This window comes from Nymphalis io, chromosome 22 (genome assembly GCF_905147045.1).
Source record: "Nymphalis io chromosome 22, ilAglIoxx1.1, whole genome shotgun sequence".
Lineage (NCBI taxonomy): Eukaryota > Metazoa > Arthropoda > Insecta > Lepidoptera > Nymphalidae > Nymphalis > Nymphalis io.
The window spans coordinates 6,761,222-6,780,600 of NC_065909.1; the positions used below are offsets into that span (position 1 = coordinate 6,761,222).

The window sequence follows — 19,379 nt, forward strand, 5'->3', positions numbered from 1 at the left end:
ATAAATAAGAGGTAAATTCTTGCGATCATCTTTAAACGAATTGAAAAAATTAAATTTTAATCTTATAAATTGGAGTATCTATTTCAAAACACATATATTAATATTTCGTTCTCTTTCTCCAGCTCCAACAGATCTGTCGCTGAAAACATCCGTATCCACGCCCTTACACGCGACATCCACTTCATCATCTCTCTCAGGATCAGGATCGCAGAAGTCACTTCTCTCCCACAAGCTATCCGGCGCAGAAGTGGGAGCTGTACGACAACTGATCACAGGATATCGTGAATCTGCTGCGTTTCTTCTTCGATCAGCTGACGAGTTAGAGGCTCTACTTTTAAACCAACCCTAGGACACACCTAAAACGTTTTCGGATTTATTCGGATTCAAATTCGGATATTTCTGAACGGACATAATGTGCAATGTGCGGATAAATTATTTTAACGAACTATTTCAAGTGATTTCGGCGGTTATTTATCTGTTTGAATAGACAACTTTCTAGACCATAAGCAAAATGAAATCAGCTATTGTGTCAAAGTTAAATTAAATATCTGTGGTCGTATCGAAGTGAAACAATGTAAATCCTAAGATATGGATTTGAAAATTGTATTGCATTGCAACTTTCGCGCCCATCACGAAAATATTATCATATTATTGTACGATTTTAATTGTTATTCTATTAACAATAATATTATATGAATATGAATTGCGTCAATGTTTGAGATACGTTAATAGAATGGCATCTGCAATCGTCTTAAATAGTATAAAATGACTTTATTGTGTTGTTATGACGTTCGTCTATGGGACATTGAATACGAATTGTTTACTAAAAAATTTTTAATGAGTAGATTCCAAATTAGGATTCTATTTTTTCTTCATTGTATCTCAGAACATTTTAGATATTATTATAATTACTTTTTAAAATTTAGTATAAAAAAAGTTTTTAAATATTTGTTCTTTTTTCAAATGTAATGATTTTTTTAAAATAAATTCCTTAAATTGACGCTAAGAAAAAAATGAATTGAATGTTAAGTAAGTACTATATTATTATCTCGTCCTTCGCGCGACCTGACGCAGGTCCAAAAATATAAATTAATATGAATTATCTGGATTTAAAGTTAATTTAAAACTTATTCGATTGCTTAAGCGTCCTATTCGATCTTGTTGTTCTAAAATAATATAGATAAATCATTCTTTATCATTCATAATTAATTTCCACTTAGATTTACGAGTTTTGACAAAAAAAAAATCACTATTCGGCGTTCGTACAAAGCTGCCATATTGTAAAAAGTGTTGCCATTCTAAACTCGTCGAAGAGTACAAAATTATTTTGTGTATATTTAGATGTAAGAAAAAAATCAGGGAGTTTTTAGCGTAAGGTCGAAAATTTTCTTGCCTGGTGCGATAGTTTAGTGTTTAAAAAAGTAAATAGCGGGCAGCTGGATATATATTTGAAATTAAATAATCTCGGTGATCGAAATACAACATTTCTCTTTAATAATAAGTTTTAGTGTAACAGAGTCTAAAGTTAGATTTTAAATGGCATTCTAGATTTAAGAAGCACGAATTTATTTGTTGTTTTGTATTATACTAATAGTTCTGTAGTATTTACAAACGATTAATATATTTCTTATATATCTATATATAAAATTATTCAAAACACTGTATCGTGATTGGCTCCATCCAAAATTATTATTTTTATAGCATTTCCTTATTGCAACACTGATTTTTATTTTTAGTTTTAATTTTTTTTATTATCTAAGACACTGTTTATGTTATGGTGTTGCTAGTTGTAATTTATTAAATATGCCAATGTTTTCGCTTTGCTCAGTACAATAAACAATATTTTGATCTAGTATATCTACTTGTTACCATAGATTATATGGCCAGGTACTTTAGGTAGGTTTAAAGTTAGATATTGCTTACAGTGTACAAAATAAGGTTTAACATTTTATTGTTAAAACAAAAAACAAAAATATCAGACCTCTTTCTCGGTGAAAAAAAAAACGATTTTGGGCCTAAAATTTTGTTTAAATTCTGAGATACCTCGTAACGTTATTCGATTCCGTTGTTAGATAAGTTCGACATTTTCGTGTAATTTAATTTTATTATATTTAATTTCCGGCCAGTTCTTATTATCTTCTCTTCATGCAATAGTGTAATAGACAATAGTTTTCGTTAATAAGTTAATACATACAATATAATAGATGATAATTCAATGATAAACGCTTATTTCTTTGCTAATGGTGACTGTGAATTTTTGACTATGTGACGTAAGAGCCGAATCATAGAAATTTTGAACAATAGCTAAGTGGCGAGTACCACATTATTTCTTTCCAGTTATAGTTAATGCTATTTAATATTAAAATTTTTAAGACTTTTTTATCTATCTTTATCTTTTGAAAACGAATAAAATAAATGAAGCTAATTTTCAAAATAATTACAAATACTCTTTTGGTTGAACTTTTTGACATTAAATAATCATTTTTTTATTCTACATTCAAACTTCACTAAGATTGGTATTTCAAAAAATTTGAATCGTCATATTTTTAACACCTGAGAACTTAAAAACGTAGCATCCCATATATGCTCCATTATTGGGCAAAGACCAGTTATAATAGATTCGAAGGTTATTTCACCACGCCCAGCGTAGATATATATTAGATATTGTTATTAAGTAGTACAATATTCTTGTGAAATTTAAATTCTTATGTCTATTAAAACCTAATCCTTGCAAATAAATAAATTAAAGTAAGAAAAAAAAACAAGTTTTGTACAAAATTTATTGTCTATGCTAATGACCGTTGAGGTCCTTCGTCTAGAGGTAATACTGGGTGTGGAATTGGGACTTGGCGTTGAAACTGAACCATCATGCATAATTTAATCTCCTTAGGATAACAGGATGTGGTTCATTCAGCTAGCATTTAACCTTGTCAAACAACCGAACATTGCAAGCTATATAAAAGCACGTAAATAACTGTAACACACACATTCGTTACGTCAAAAATGCTGCAGTCACTAAACAGGATGTACAATACGTTTTCCACTTTGCCAGTTTATCTCAATAGAAATAAAGCTTACGCAAGTTTTTATAAAATTGTAAATTCACTTTTGAATACGAAAAATTGCCAAAGAAAACGAATTGATTTTTAATTCATTGTATTTCTATACATATTTTTTTTATTAAGTTTCTTAATTATTTGTAAGTTTAATTTTGAATTAGTTGTCAATCATTCCATTTTTTTTTCTAAAACATTCGGTGCATTAGAAAGAAAAACAGTAGTCTTTGTAAATGGAGAATGTAAAAAATAATGATTAGAATATTATAAAAAAAGTTGATTAGAAATATGTAAACGTTGATGTTGGATAACGAAAAATGGATGATGAAAAAGTTAAGATGAATTTGTTAGACATTAAAATATATTATTATTAGAGATGTATAAATGGTTTACGATTATTATTAATTTGATAGTAATACAGATGTGGAGAAAATACAAAATGGCGATTGTTACTATAAACGATATGAGAAATTTAGTTATAATTTTTGCAATTTCAAAATGTGAGTTTTACAATTTTGAAAAAGAAAATATTAAATATGCTCATATACAAATAAAAATTGTTTTATTTCTTATCATATTTTTTATTTAAATATACAATTATTTTAAATAATAAAATATTTCAATATATACAACCACAATACAATATTTTCGTAATCTAACTCAATTTTCCATTGTCGTTTAAGCCATGTGCGGCACCAATACCAATATATATATATATATATATATATATATATATATATATATATATATATATATATATATATATATATTATTATTATTATTTAAAAAAATATACGTAATGAAAAGCGAATCTAGTACGTAAAAGTGGTTGTTTCAGGACTTGAGGTAGTTTCTGCTTTCACGGGAATATAACGGTCCGGATATGGGTAGAAGCGTTTATCCGACATCAAGTAGTGAGTGGCATTCGTTATAAAGTCAAGATTTGACCGTGACGCAAGATATGAGAACATTGCTGGAAAGCGTTCTGTACCACATCTGAAATTAAGTACTTTATATTTAGTAAATTATTAATAAGCGCTACAATTCAATCGAATGGTTTATCTAGAAATAAATGATTAAATTCAAGCTATTTATCAATTGTCAAATTATCATATCAAAATTATGAAATATAACCAAGAGTGATATAAATGGGTTTTGTAATTTTTTTTTAAATATAATTTAAGTAGGTGTACGATGTCCCTTGTGCCTGTATGTTGTATTACAATGGCTCACTCACCCTTCGAACCGGAACACAACAGTAACAAGTACTGCTTTTTTGCGATAGAATATCTGATGAGTGGGTGGTACCTACCTAGACGAGCTTGCACAAAGCCCTACCTCCATTAATTAAGCAATTCGACTTTTTCCCTCCCCAGGCTATGCCAATTTCAACTGATCGTAACTAATTTAATACTAACACTGGTGGTAGAGCTTTGTGCAAGCTCGTCTGGGTAGGTACCACCCACTCATCAGATATTCTACCGCAAAACAGCAATACTTGATATTGTTGTGTTCCGGTTTGAAGGGTGAGTGAGCCAGTGTAATTACAGGCACAAGGGACATAAAATTTTAGTTCCCAAGGTTGGTGGCGCATTGGATATGTAAGCGATGGTTGACATTTCTTACAATGCCAATGTCTAAGAGCGTTGGTGACCACTTACCATCAGGTGGCCCATATGCTCGTCCGCCTTCCTATTCTATAAAAAAAAAAAAATTTAGCATACACTTTAATTATGGTTAATTTGACCGTTATATGTGCGGTATTGATATATCTGCAGCCCTTCTCTTTCAATGGTCGCAGACACCACATTTTATGCTTTAGTTATGTATTATACTTACAGTTTCCGGATACCCCAAGACGCAAGTCCCCATAAAATACCATCACTCACTGCCGGTGCTCCTGTGTCGCGCTGTTAAAATAACAATTTTGTATTCTTTATTTTTATATTGAATCATCTATAAATATAGTATGTAAATTCGGTTATGTTTTTTTATAATAGGTAAATGGACTGTCAATTGATCCACCTGAGGATAAGTCGAGGTGCCTGTAACTACACTGGCTCCCTCACCCTCAAACGTGAACACAATAGTACTAATTAGTGGTGTTTGACGGTAGAATACGTTATGAGTACGTACCTACCCCAGACGGGCTTGCACAAAGCCATTAACCATTAAGTTATTTATTTACGGTAGAAAATGTTTAAAGCTTAAATTGCAATATGCTATCGTTCACATATGTTTGAGAGTATAGTTGAACTGTTAATGCTTAAGGGGCTGGCAAATAGTTCAGCATATAACTTCGGCAGTTTTCATAACCTTAAGGATATTGAGTATACACTCACCGTACAAGGCGCTCGTCGCCCAGTCTGTGCAACGCATATAAAATTGCGCGTAACCGCAACCCCGAAGCGTTGCGTGATGTTGTTACACTTGTCGTGGTCTATCAGTATTGCGTGATACACTTGTAGTGAAACAGCAACTCCTTGAAATATACCGTCTCGCTGTTGAAGTTATTTGCAATTAGTGTTTTTTACCTGATTAATATTTTAAATATAAAAAAAATACTCATAACTCAGTTTCGAATAATATTTATAATTGATTTATAATAATTTTGAAACGGATTTCCTTTGAAACAGAATTAAAATATCACAAAAATTATATCAAAATGCTGTAATTAAAAATGTTGTATTTAAATATTACTCTATCGGATCCCCAGCTGGTCACCCAAACATCTTCAAAAGCTGGCCACATAGCTCGATTTGGAAGATCTACGCCGTGGACTTTATCTGAAAACCTGGGATAGCACATTACAGACACAAATATATATGTGTATCCAATATTTAAAAAAACAACCATGCTCCGATTTATCATATTTTAGTCTTACTTAATATTTCTATCCAAAAGTAATAATGCGACGTCATAATCTGGTTGACTTCGGATACTCCAGCCGGGGTGTTTCACGACCTCTTGGATTTTTGCGACTTGGCCTCCTCTCGCCATGTGTCTGGTGCCGGCTCTTATTCGCATACGACTAACACTACGAGCTCTGGTCACAAATATAAGGAATCAATTGAAAATGTTCTTAACAGTCGTGTTTTCCACGGCTTCGTTAATGTACATAAATGATTAAGAAAAGAAGTAGGGCCCTGTTGGCTCATTTATACACGTAATGCATTTAGTTTTATAGCCATTGTTACTGTTAAACCAGATGTTCTTAATCATTTACTGGTGGTAGAGGTTTGTTGAAGCTCGTCTGGGTAAGTACCACCCACTCATCAGATATTCTACCACAAAACAGCAATACTTGGTATTATTGTGTTCCGGTTTGAAGGATGAGTGCGCCAGTGTAATTGCAGGCACAAGGGACACATCTTAGTTCCCAAGGTTGATGGTGCATTGGTGATGTAAGCGATGGTTAACATTTCTTACAATGTCAATGTCAATGGGCGTTGGTGACCACTTACCATCAGGTGGCCCATATGCTTGTCCACCTTCCTATTTTTTTCCTTTGATTATAGTATAGATACGTATAGATTCAATGAATTATTGAGCCAAGATGGCTCAGTGGTTAGAACGCGTGAATCTTACCCGATGATCGTGGGTTCAAACCCGGGCAAGCACCACTGAATTTTCATTTGCCTAATTTGTGTTTATAATTCATCTCGCGCTTGACGGTGAAGGATAACATTGCGAAGAAACCTGCATGTGTCTAATTTCACTAAAATTCTGCCATATGTGTATTCCACCAACACGCATTAACAGCGTGGTGGATTAAGCTCAAACCTTCTCCTCAAAAAGAAGAGAAGGCCTTAGCCCAGAAGTGGGACATTCGCAGGCTGTTACTATATAGATACGTATACTATATAGATTAAGTAAAAAACAGTCAAATGCACTTTGTCTATTATAATAGATGTCAATATCAATACAATTTTATTACTCATATAGTTGACAATTAGCCTTCTAATTTAAATTTGGTTATTTTTTTTTTATTATTAATAGGCCAGCGTTTGACCGTTGACTTGCCTCATGTTAGCATCGACACGGTCTAAGATGTAGCACGCTTGCCTATAAGAAACCTGTTTACTCTGGATTTGAAGACACCAACATTGTACCTATCGGGAAATACGGACTCAGGCAAACCATTCCAACATTTCGCAGTGCGAATGATGAATGTAGACTCAAAGCGCTTCGTACGTAGGCGGGGAATTTCACCTGTGTACCTATGGTGCTTTGGTCGCGTTTGCCTGGCCGTTCGATAGTAAAAAGGGGCTGGAGGAATCAGTTCATGTAATTCCTGAGCATATTCTCCGAATTATTTCATCGTTCCGAAAACTATACCGGATATAGCTTGCAATTAGACTGAATTAAAAAAAAAAAACATTTTTAACATATTCGTACGTCTCATGTGACTTACTTCCAAACGCAATTCGCAGTTGTGATAACGAGACGCGGATTCAACAATGCACCCGCGCACCAGTGCTCGTTACCCTTCTGAATGGAAACCACGTACGGATAGTCCTGTATCATGGCGTCCCTTCCAGCTATTAAGCGTCTGCTTATTTCTATTAAAACGAATACAAAAATTCTTATAATTTTGATATTTCTATAAATCTATTAACTGTTTTTTTCTGGTTCGCAAATTAACATAGTAGATGATTGTTATTTTTTTCTTTTAAAAGTTTTCAATTATAAAGTAAAATCACTAATACATTTCTTATTATTTTATTATGATAACAATACATCGAATTTACCTTTTCTTTCTTGATGTCGGTTTTCTCTTTCTCTTTTCGCTTTTTTATTTTTCTTTACAACATTTTTCTTTGATTGTATTTTCATCGTGTTATTGACTTTTTTTGCGTATTTTAGCTGTACTGTCGATCGCTTCTTTTGTTTATTTTTTTTGACGTCCGAAATATTGTCCTTCTGGTTTCCTTGTCTTGCCAATTTTTTTACTTTGTCTAATTTTTTGGTTTTCCTTATACGCCTCGGTTTATTTTTACGATCATCTTTAATCGTTTTTCGATTTCTTCTTCTATTCGAATCCTTTTCATTTGCAATTTCCTCTAATTTTGTATCGTTATTGATGGATCTTTTCCTTCTGAATACTACTGAACTATATTCGGGTAAAACTTTTTTAACTCTTGCCTTTCGGTCAGATAAGACATCTCCAACAAAATAAGTACTATCGGGATCTTCAAGTAATCTTTTGTCTGGTATAGGTGGGAAGACAGTGTAAGATTCTTTGTATTCACGTTTCTTCTCGACATTCGCTCTGCGACTTTCCAGTGCGTGTAAATTCCCGAATTTTCTAGCATTCATTATTTTTATATTACTTTGTTTTACCAGTTTCTTCGGAGGTGATAATGATTTGATTATAATCTGCGTTTCTTTCAAACTCTCGCATTTTATTGTATTATTTAATGCCAGAAGAATTACTATACCAAGTAATGTTTTCATGTTTGCATTACTGAAATGCAACATCAAGTTCATACAATAAATCTTTTACGACATTTTTATGTATTTCTTAGAAGAAGTCGTTGATTGAAAGATAAGTTTTATTTCGTTCTACAGTAACTTTACTTCTAGCTTTATTTGAAATATTTGTTATTTATTATTGGTGCACTTAAAATAAAAAAAATAACATTTGTTTTTATTGGTTTACTATTTCAAGTTAACAATATTTATAAAATGGGTAGTTATTAATCCTATACTTACCGTTAGTTGCTTATACTTATAACATACATGGTAAATTTATATATTACAGAAATCTTCCATAAGAATTTACATAAACATTTTAAAAATAGATAATTTAAATATATAATTTATATATTATAATGCAAAATATGTTTGTTTATTGATATTTTAAATTCCATATAATAATTATAGCTATGAATTATAAATACCAAGATAAACCATACAGAAGATATATAACGGTCGTCGGGTAATAGCTAATACATGATACCGCGTGTAATCATTTTTGCTTGGCAAAGCAAATTGATTTGTTCTTCAATAGTTACCATCTAAGCCACCACATATTTACAAGTTTAATTATTTTCATATTAAGTTTACTTTGCCATTACATATCTGAAATGAGAATTACGCCTATGAGTAGAGTACTTTATTCTTGCCATCCAAAAACAGTTGAAAATTTGCGTAAATGTATTTATTTGTTTAATTGCACCATAAAATCTGACACTAATCTCTAAAAAAATCTCCTTAATCAAGGAGGCCATAGCCCAGATGTGGGCGATTTACAGGCTGTCGCTTCAATCTCTCGGTGCTATTTTCTTGAAAGTTGCAAGTTGTACAGCAAGTTGGTGTAAAATCTGCTTTCCGGCGGGCGCATCGTCGGATGATATCGCTCGGGAGAGACGAACAGAGCGACCACATTCACGAACGAAATATTCCAATTCATTGTCCAATTGACGACCATCACCTTTGACATGAAATATAAACAAAGGTTAATACACTTATGGTGGAGGCCTATAAGCATTTTAACGTGAATTTATAAAAAAATATAAACTTCGATTACGCATCGCTTTAGTTACTAAAAGTTTTCTAAATAAATGTATCAATGTTCCTTATTTATAATGTATTTGTTTGATGATAATACTCATAATGTTATATATTATTCGTCATTAAAGAAGAATAATTAAGTTGATTACAGACTCATGTATGTAATTATATATATGTTGGGTATACCACGTATACCATACATAAATCACAGTCATATAATAAATAGTACGGGTAATATTTATTATATGATCGTTGGTCTAGTGGCTTGATGTAAGGCCTCAACCCCGGAGGTCCTGGGTTCAATTCCCAGGTCGGGCCAGTAAAAAGTTATTGGGTTTTTCTGTCAGAAAATTCTCAGTAGCAGCTTGGAGTCTGGAAGTTGGAAGTTCGTACACTCCCGTGCCTCGGAAAACACGTAAAGCCGTTGGACCTGCGTCTGAACTCTTTCCGGTCGTGTCGGATTGCCGTCCCATCGCATTCTGAGAGTTAGGAAATAGAGAGTGCATCTGTGTTTGCGCACACACTTGCGCACTATAATATCTCCTGCACAGTTGGCTAATCTCTCTTGAGATTGGCCGCCGTGGCCGAAATCGGTCTGGAGGACATTATTATTATTTATTATAGTGTATTTGGTACCAAATGTGAACCGAGACAAGAGACACATGTGGATAATTAACTGATACATAGAATCCATTACCCGCTATCGTATATATTGGTCGTAATCTCGACTATATTAGATCGATCATAGATCATAGTTATAGTTAGTTCAATCCTCAAAGTCGCGCCCCACTATTATACATTACATTGCCACCTCGCACTGCAGTGATTGGAAATAAAGTGTGACACGCGTAATCATGGATCGAACTATCCATACATTACGCTAACTATGAACAGTACATTCAATTGAACCATACCTTGACCCATCCTCACATTTAGTGGCTGTAGGCACTTATTGGCAAGTCTAGCCAGCTGTGACCGCTCGGAACTGAAAGCTTCGTCAAGATCGAAGAGTTCCAGTGGAGGAGGCGGAGGTTCTCTGAACGTTGGTGAAAATACCTTTAAAATTAACCGTAATATTTACTTCTGGTGGAAATACAGGATTAAGAAGATATTATTGTCAAGTTAAAACTTCAATATATAGATCAATGAGTAATTGTTTTTTGAGTTAGCAGAATTTCTGTAAGACTATTCAAATATGTCGTCTAAAATCGCTTTTTCGGTGTTTTACAACACTTTAGGCTATTCTTGTGTATTATTTGTTCAAATTTGCTACAACTTACAGCTAATTGCAATGGCGGAAATGGTGTTTCAAACTGAGGCGCTATTAATCTGAGAGGTTCGTGTTTGACTCCTAACTCTCCATACAGCCCTAGTACTTCAGGAACTGAAAATAAGAAAAACAAATTACAAGACGCATAATTACTTTAGCAAATGAAGCACAATGACAAATTTAGCACATGAAACTTCAGTAATGCTTCCCGGCTTTGAACCCACGATCATTGGTTAAGATTGTCTATTTTAAAAATATTTTATTTCCACGCAATAAACCAAAAGTTGTTTTATTAAGAAGGGTATTTATTGAAAGAAGATGATTCCTGCAAATGTATTGTTACTACACACGATGTGATAGATTTAGCGAAAACAGTCTCCAAGTGAAGAGTGCGTGTGGATGTAAGGGCGCTAGTCGAGGAGGCGGAACGCTCGCTGGCTCTGGGAGTACGATGGAACTCAACCAAAGCGTGTCGCCTAATGTGCGATATTCGTTAATCTGAAATTCAGAAAAATTTGGTTGCAATCTTGAAATTATTCCCTTTAAATGATATTTTAATTGCATTCGTTAATTGATGGTATTGGGATTGCTTTAAATATAGCCTAATTCATAATTTCGGTATATTATATTATGAGCCGTTAACAGGATTTCATGATAAACCAAACAAATGGTATAATTACATCAGGATCTTCCACGTCCACAGGGTTTAAGTGTATATCAGCGACACCGCCGAGGTAGTTGAAGATCAGTTCTCGAATGAAGTCGTTACATTCGCTCTCTATATACTGATCGGCAAAAAAATGTCCAGAGCCGATGACGAAGAGTTTACCTGTTGGATAGTTGAGCTGTTTATTACGAATCCAGAACGGTCAACAGGGATTACTGATTTGAAATCAATTTTTCAAACCAGTAGTAGTAATAAAATAGTAAAAAAATATTGCTATATTTATAAACGAATCAAATCTTGTAAATTTTTTCATTATTAATTAATTTGACGATCAGCATGCATAAAGACAGGATTATTAAAAAATATGTATTTGTGCATATATTTATTCGAATACGATCTAATTACTGCAATATTTAATTTTGGGTATTTATTGATGAAAAATATTTAACAAACGTTTTGGTTAATTTCGATTTATCGAATATAATTTATTTTTAAAACCACCTGCACTCTTTTCTGAAATGTACATTGCAGCGACTGGTCTCTTCATAGGATAACATACGTCACTGCTGGATAAGATTGCTGCCGCCGGTTTCTTTACCGTCAGTGTTGCTCCGTACGGATACACAAAATTAGGTGTTGGTGGGTCTTCTCTTAAATATAAAAAATAATAATGTAACAGTAGCCTACAGTAATGCTGAAAAATGCAGTTTTAAAGTAGTTTTAGTACGGTTGATATAACCGCATCGTAAGATGTCCTTCATAATGAGAGCGTACTCAATGATTGACAGAAAAGTGTATACCATTTGGTGGTAAGACTTTGTGCAAGTCCGTCGGGGTTGGTCCTACCCACTCATCACATATTCTACGGGTATCTAAACAGCAATACTTTAATAATTCCAACCCTTTTCCGTGTAACTATAGGTATAATATCTTACTTCTGAAAGTTGGTGGCGCATTGGCGATATAAATAGTGGTTAATATTTCTAACAGCGCCAATGTCTATGGGCGTTGGTGACCACTTACCATCTGCCCGTCCATCTATCTTTATTATTAAATATTTTATATTATTAAATATATTATATGTCCATGCAAAATAAGTTGATTTCTTCCAATCTAATAACGATATAATACTTACAAAAAATCGTCTGATTCACTGATGTAGTTGGGCATTTTCATGATATATTTTTGGACAGCTCTGTTTAGAATTCCGTTAGATATATGACATTCCTTCGGGTGATAAAACTTGTGATATTGAGCTCGTATAACACAATCTAAAAGTAAATTACAACTGGATACAAAGAGTGTATAGATATTTGTAAAAATGCCAATAATATTAAATATCGTGAGAAATAAATATTTATAATGTAGCCTTAGAAATAAACAATTAAGTAAACCAATGGTTCCTAGGCTAGGTATTAGTTTATATTAATTTGTGGAACTTGAACTAATTGTTCAGTAACATATTTACAATATTTTTTAATAATGTTGTCCTGTCAGAATTTTGGCCTCACCGACCAGTCTCAAATACTACGCGCTAGTTGTGCAACTGATATAATAGTGTTCACGTGAAATACAGGTGCACTCTAGTGTATGTACTGCCTAAATTTTACGCCTGGCTACTTCTGAGTTACCTAAAAAAAAAATCAACAACTCCTGACTCGGGAATCGAACCCGGGACAGCACATCCACGTTGTATTTCGTCATTGTGCTAAAAACGGTAAATATGTCACTGATACCATTATTAACGACAATTCCATACTCCTCAAGGAAAAAGTTTATGTTAGTGTTCATCCTTTCCTCTCCCCCATCCGTCATCATCACCAGCACCGAGTCTCCTCGTTCCACCATAGTCTTGAGAGCAGTCAATTCATCATCTGTAAACGCGTTCTGTGGCCCTGGTATAACCAATACTTTAACATCTTGGAGTATGTTAGGTGATAGCTCGTCACGATTACTAAAATTTTAAAATAAATTTAAACTAAGTAAGTAAGTTAGTGAGTTAATTCTTAAATTGACAGATTTTAAAAATATCCACAGTTGTTCACGTTTGTGCAGTTTACACTGCGATTATATTCGCATAAAGTTTTCTTTATGCGAAGAAATTATATACTAATAAAACATACCTACACATATACTATATCTATAATTATATACTGTAGGAATATAGGAGGGTAGTAGTGGGAGGAAGTGTATTTAAAGGAGGGTGGACGGTAGACAGGGCTTTTTTTGCTATCGTGTGTTCGGTCGATTGGTGTCATACTGTGTTATTTTTGTAATCCATTGCGATTAAGTTTGTTAGTGTCGTGTTGCTAGGGTTAGTTTTGAATTAAATTAGGAGAATTGTTGTTACATAAATTCATTAGTAAAAATTGTTGAATAGTTTGTGATTTTGTAAAATTGATTAAATTTATTATCTAGTTTTCTGTAATTTTGTTTTTAAAAAAAATCCCTTCTGATCTGGTTTCTAAGAATACATATAAAGTCGAGATGACCCAATGGATAGAACACGTGGATCTTAAACGAAGTGTCACGGGTACAAATCGTATATTGTTACAATATATAGTCGACTTCTGAACACCTAGGGATAGAGAACGCCAGCCGCCATTATCAAATTTCTGCCGCGGTTTGGAAAATATTACATCTGATACCGAAATTAGCAAATACATTTACCCCTACAACAGCGTTGTTGAATAAAAGACGCACCATAATTTCAAACAGCCATTTTGTTGATGGACAGAAAGGTAAAGTTATTATTGTTAATTAATTAATTATTAGTAAATATCCATAATTGGCGTGACTTGTTCAAATGTTTTTTTTGGATTTTTAAGAGTGATTGAGTAAATAATTTACTTTAATTTGTATGATTTCGTGTTCTATTTTTATAAAGACTAATTCAAGGTTTTTAGAAAAACGTTTCACTTCTGGGTGCTAAATATATAGTTAAATAAACTCACATCATGACCTTCCACGCAGTTTTTAATTTCCGATGAAGCATCTTATAGTTCTCATTAATCTTGAAAAGTTCATTTTTTGATATATCGAAGAGAATAGTATCTGCGGCTTTCATTTTTATATACTAAATTTAAAATTATAGTTTATATGAAATTCATGACAATAAGTTTAATGACGCTTGTTTTGTTTTTTTTTTTCGTTGCTAGGCAACTAATCAACTAACGATGTGAAGTTGGCAGTTGGCATTGGTGTGTAGATTAAATAGATTTTTTAAGTAAATATATTTTTTTTCTCGTATTGTTATCTCCACCAGACGTGGTATCCGTGCCTTTGGTGTATATTATATTTAATCTGTTTTAATATTTCTTTAATATTCATGCCTGTTACCAGCGACATAATCTACGGTTCAGTTTTAAATAAATGATCAAGGTATTCATTTGCAATAATGGTTTGCATTTGACGCCGTAGAGTCCACATAACTTCTTCATTAACTGGGAATGTGTGCCAGTTCAGAAATAAAACGTTACAAAATTATTTTGATTTCGTCTGTCTATCCAAATATATAAGACATAGTCGTTGACTTCAAATTTAGATTAAACTTTTGATTAGTAAGATAAAAGCGCATCAGTAAAGGATTTCATGAGTTTTTATTGAATTTTCAATACATTTTAATTAATTGTTAAATAACTTGTTATTGTTAGGTTCACTCCATGTTTGAATGTAAAAGTGGAAACTTTGTTGGAAATTTAACCACATATGTTTTTGAAATTTAACAAATATAACGAACGAAAACCGCACTTAACTCTTCGCGACCGCTGGAGTACTAGTATCTAGCTTACAAAAACATTTTACACAAGAAAAGATTACTGTCTCTCTTTCATGTAATAATTTGATATCATTCGATCCTCTTCATTCGGTGGTAGGGCACGCCCGTTTGTTTAGTAACCAGGTACTAGGTACCCATTTATCAGATTCTACAAGCTGCAATAATTAGTTTTGTCGTGTTCCATTTTGAACGATGATTAAACATTTCCGTGGGAAAAATAATTAAAACAAAAATAATCATCAAATAATATATTTTTATTTACACTTCGATTAATCGTAACTTTCGAATTAAATTTCATATCACTAGCGTATAAGCTATTATCTTTTACATCTAAAACATTACTCTGTATTTACAATTTCCAATTAATTAATTTTATATATATATAATGTATTGCTAATTTCCACAAAACGCTCGTCTCCAAGACACAGTTAAAAACTACATGTCTACATACATGTACATGTAGAAAGACATGTTCGTTGAATTTAAAAACATGTGCGACGCGATCAGACTGCGTTTACATCTAACTATTTAAGCCATTTAAATTTCGTTGTTAGAAATTATATTTTGTACACATCTGGTTTCAGCTCGAAAATTATTTTTAGCGATGAAAGTTCATTATCATAATGGCTATATTATTTCGTTATAACATTAAATTGTACATAAAATCTAAAACTGATATCGTAAAGAAAGTATCAAAAAGCACTATTATTTAAGATTTAGCGCAGTAAAATAAAATCATCTAAAAATATTGCAGTATATTGATAGCTATTTGGCAGTAATGGCTAATTATAAATATAAATTTTTTAGCAACGAAAACTTATTTAAGGACTTTAATAACGTTACATTCTGTTGTACATATTCTGTATTTATTTTTCGTTGTCGGATTTCGTTAATGTTTAATATAATAAAGTTTACAAAACATATCGTGCTCGTCTTGTATATTATAAAAGAAAATTAAAATTAAACTTCTTTACTATATAAGTAAAATTTCATGGTCGAATTTACGTGAAAACAATTTAGTCAAATGTTTCATACACTAAAATGCTTATCATTTGTCATATGTACCGCGTGTAGTTGCAGTTGCATTAATTTTAGTACATTTTCGTAAGTATATTGTCATAACACGACTATACAGACAGTTATTTTACTAAAGTAATATTTTCGTTCACATCGTCTGATATAAACGGAACATAAATACAGTTTATAATCGTGATAAGAAAATTATCACTAATATTGAATTATAAAGTTATTTAAAACAGAAAATTATAATTACAGCAAATGTATAGAATTGATCAAATCAATTTATTAACGATACAACGTAACAATATGGAAAAAATAAAAATAAAATGCCCCAAAATGTTATTTTGATATAATAAACATTCCTCTAAAAAGTTTTTACTAAAAATATTAATTATCTGTACATTGTATAGTATATATAAAAACTTACGTAGTAGGAATGGAATTAGAATAAATCTAATTAATATTTTTTTTCTACATACAATTGATAAATATTTACAAAAGAAATCTAAAAGAAATTTCTCGCAAGTTTTGAGCTGACTTTGAGCTTTAAAACTAAAACATTAATGTTACTGTTGAAAATGATTTATTGAATAGAGCTCTCAATTTACATTTAATACAAAAGTGTACTTAAATGTGAGCCATTATGTCTAAGCAAGTATTGATATGATTTTGTATTAAGTTACAGATGTATACGGGATTGATAATAATAATAACTGTTAAAAGCGATGCATAAAGTTGTCTTTTAAAGATTTTTTTTTATTTCTTTTTTTTTTAAAGAATTAAAAATAACCAAGGGAATAATAGTACTAAGCATTCAGAAGAAGAAAGGAGTTACTATATTAAAAAACAGGTAAAATTTTATTCAATGAATTCGAAATTTAAATTATAATGTCTTCGAATATGGCATTTAATTGATGAATTGTTAAAAAATATATTATTCAATAATTTAATAATGTAAAAATAACCCGATCAAATTTTAATACCAAAGGTTTAGATAATAAAGTAATTAAAAGAAAAGAAAAGCTCAAATCAGTGATAAATAAATAATTAAATTAGGCAAATTACAATAGGAATTAATAATTAATTATTAGGATAAATACCGAATATCGACAACACGTGTACCAGGACAGCAGTGACATGTAAGAAGTTTGGCTCCCGGCAGTGTGCATTCAATTTGTTAAGTTGCTGCATTCACAGAACAAAAAACTTTATCTATGTCGTAGTCATAACGCAGAACGAGTACCAGGACAGCAGCAAATCATAAGAAGCCCATGTCGAGCGCGTTGTACAGAGCAGCGATGTCCGAGTGACCGGATATCCTCCAGAAGGGGTAGTTCTTAGCTTTCGCTGCCGCTTCCTCATCTTGACCGTCCCCAATGACAACGTATGTGCACCTCTCCCCAAACCGTTGTTTAATTTTTTCAAAGCATGTTTCTTTTCCTAAAAATAAAAAATGTTGTTAGGTATACGTTAATATTCATATAATTATTCAATTATAATTAATACTTTTTTTTTCAAAATAAAAGGACTTAATGGAAAGAAAATTGAGATGAACCATTTAACTCCAGGCGCAAGGCACATAACATAACCTAGTCCAAGGTTCGTTCTTGGCTTATTGGTTATTTAAGAACAGATTAATATTTCGTGCCAATTCCTGGGCGATGCTGACCACGTACTTACTAGTCGATTTATCTGCCTGTTCAGCTAGCTATATTACAAAAAATAAATCTGGGACTAACGCAACTCAACGCAAAAAGAAGCTTTAAAATTGTAGTCAGTTAAAATGAAGTTAATTTGAGAAACAAATAGTTATTATTTTATACTATGCATGAATGATATTTTATTTTTAATACCCATCCTTATTATGTTTTAATCTGATAAAAATTACCTGTTTTTGTAGCGGAATATATATTTTCAATAGGAAATACGCCTCCAAGACCAAACAGAAGAACTTTGGCAAGTGCTGGAACTAGTTGTGTCGTCGTCACTAGTACGTTCACGCAGTTTTCTCTGCAATAATTAACATCATGTTTTTAAAATTAACGAAACGAATAGAATACATAATATATAAGAAAGAACGAAATTATATACATTATAATAATAATAAGTAAATCTAAAAATGTTTTAAAAAATAATATTTGTTTGTTTGTGTACCTTGAGTTAATCATGTTGAGGCACTTGCAGGCAAGTGTGAGCCAGTTGTCCGTTGCTTGTTCCAACTCCGCTCTTAACTGTAACCATTGTTCTCTCTTCGCGGGACCTAATAGACCCCCCACACTGTAAGTAATATATAATTTTTTTTTAAATTAATTTAAAAAGTAATATTTAAAGTTTTTCAATTTCAGTAGAAGATCTAACGATAACTTGCAATTTCCGATTTTTATAGCCAATTAAAAATTACCTAAGCAATTATCACTTTTTATAATAGCAACATTATAAATAATTGAACGCTCAGTAATTATATCAAATCGGTCAAATAAAATCAAAATATTTTTTATTCAAATAGACTTTTACAAGTACTTTTGAATCATGAAGCACTACCGCTGATTCGGAATGTTGATTTTACCGAGAAGAACTGGTAACTCAGTAGTTACTCTTTTATTTTGTAATGTGAATGCTGAATGTAAGTAATGCTGTACTGTAACTTATGTTTTATTTTGATTCACCGAAGTATGTCGGTACTTCAAGCAATTATAAATACTTGTTTTTTTACATAACGGATGGAATCGTAGGGTTTTTTTATATCTTTGATTTAAATTTTAACATCATTTTAAACATTAATATGTTTTACTTAAAACTAAGACCATTATAATAAGATGGTAAGGTTTTGGTGCCAATAATGTGCTGATAATGACCACAAATGTCACAAAACAAACAAATGTCAAAAAAGGTATTCAATATTATTTAAAAATTATATTTGATTATCTGAATAATTATTTGAAATTATTGTAAATTTCATTTAATAACAAACAAGAAATTTTATTAGCATATTAATTTTGATATACTTATTTTATTACTTTTTATAATTTGACAATATCTTATTTGCCAATAATTGTCTGTCTGTCAAAACAT

At 31.8% G+C, this 19,379-nt stretch overlaps 4 protein-coding genes across 9 annotated transcripts in view; 1 reads left to right on the forward strand and 3 right to left on the reverse strand.

The window, feature by feature from the left end:
• LOC126777156 (nucleolar protein 4) overlaps positions 1-2,050 on the forward strand; it is a 139,560-nt gene extending 137,510 nt beyond the window's left edge. For all 4 annotated transcript variants that reach the window (XM_050500085.1, XM_050500086.1, XM_050500088.1 and 1 more), the window contains one exon: positions 123-2,050. In XM_050500085.1, coding sequence (XP_050356042.1) covers positions 123-349 — 227 coding nt within the window. In that variant the 3' untranslated portion in view covers positions 350-2,050. The remainder of the gene's footprint in view (positions 1-122) is intronic.
• Positions 2,051-3,808: 1,758 nt separating this feature from the next.
• LOC126777194 (transmembrane protease serine 5-like) lies at positions 3,809-8,619 on the reverse strand. Its single transcript, XM_050500162.1, has 7 exons — positions 7,808-8,619; positions 7,471-7,618; positions 5,941-6,102; positions 5,757-5,850; positions 5,399-5,557; positions 4,896-4,966; positions 3,809-4,052 (listed from the first exon to the last, which is right to left on the reverse strand). The coding sequence occupies exons 1-7, from the start codon at positions 8,544-8,546 to the stop codon at positions 3,869-3,871; spliced, it is 1,557 nt and encodes a 518-aa protein (XP_050356119.1). The 5' UTR covers positions 8,547-8,619; the 3' UTR covers positions 3,809-3,868.
• A 648-nt stretch (positions 8,620-9,267) lies between these two features.
• Positions 9,268-14,576, reverse strand: LOC126777220 (intraflagellar transport protein 52 homolog). Its single transcript, XM_050500203.1, has 9 exons — positions 14,464-14,576; positions 13,246-13,463; positions 12,645-12,780; positions 12,011-12,159; positions 11,523-11,671; positions 11,193-11,340; positions 10,853-10,956; positions 10,487-10,628; positions 9,268-9,492 (listed from the first exon to the last, which is right to left on the reverse strand). The coding sequence occupies exons 1-9, from the start codon at positions 14,574-14,576 to the stop codon at positions 9,323-9,325; spliced, it is 1,329 nt and encodes a 442-aa protein (XP_050356160.1). The 3' UTR covers positions 9,268-9,322.
• A 944-nt stretch (positions 14,577-15,520) lies between these two features.
• The window catches only part of LOC126777179 (eyes absent homolog 2), a 43,386-nt gene continuing 39,527 nt past the window's right edge, over positions 15,521-19,379 (reverse strand). For all 3 annotated transcript variants that reach the window (XM_050500139.1, XM_050500141.1, XM_050500140.1), the window contains 3 exons: positions 18,462-18,584; positions 18,196-18,317; positions 15,521-17,747 (listed from right to left, as the gene is read on the reverse strand). In XM_050500139.1, coding sequence (XP_050356096.1) covers positions 17,566-17,747; positions 18,196-18,317; positions 18,462-18,584 — 427 coding nt within the window. In that variant the 3' untranslated portion in view covers positions 15,521-17,565. The remainder of the gene's footprint in view (positions 17,748-18,195; positions 18,318-18,461; positions 18,585-19,379) is intronic.

Bases quoted from the DNA above. Each gene is read 5' to 3' on its own strand.
- LOC126777194 (XM_050500162.1), bottom strand. From the start codon at position 8,546: ATGAACTTGATGTTGCATTTCAGTAATGCAAACATGAAAACATTACTT. The intron at 7,619-7,807 runs GTAAATTCGATG...TCGTTTTAATAG, and splicing joins CCGACATCAAGAAAGAAAAG to AAATAAGCAGACGCTTAATA. The intron at 4,967-5,398 runs GTGAGTGTATAC...TTATTTTAACAG, and splicing joins GGCGACGAGCGCCTTGTACG to CGCGACACAGGAGCACCGGC.
- LOC126777220 (XM_050500203.1), bottom strand. From the start codon at position 14,576: ATGAAAGCCGCAGATACTATTCTCTTCGATATATCAAAAAATGAACTT. The intron at 12,781-13,245 runs GTATCAGTGACA...ATTTACTTTTAG, and splicing joins TGGAATTGTCGTTAATAATG to ATTGTGTTATACGAGCTCAA. The intron at 11,341-11,522 runs GTAATTATACCA...TCTGAATTTCAG, and splicing joins TGGACGTGGAAGATCCTGAT to ATTAACGAATATCGCACATT.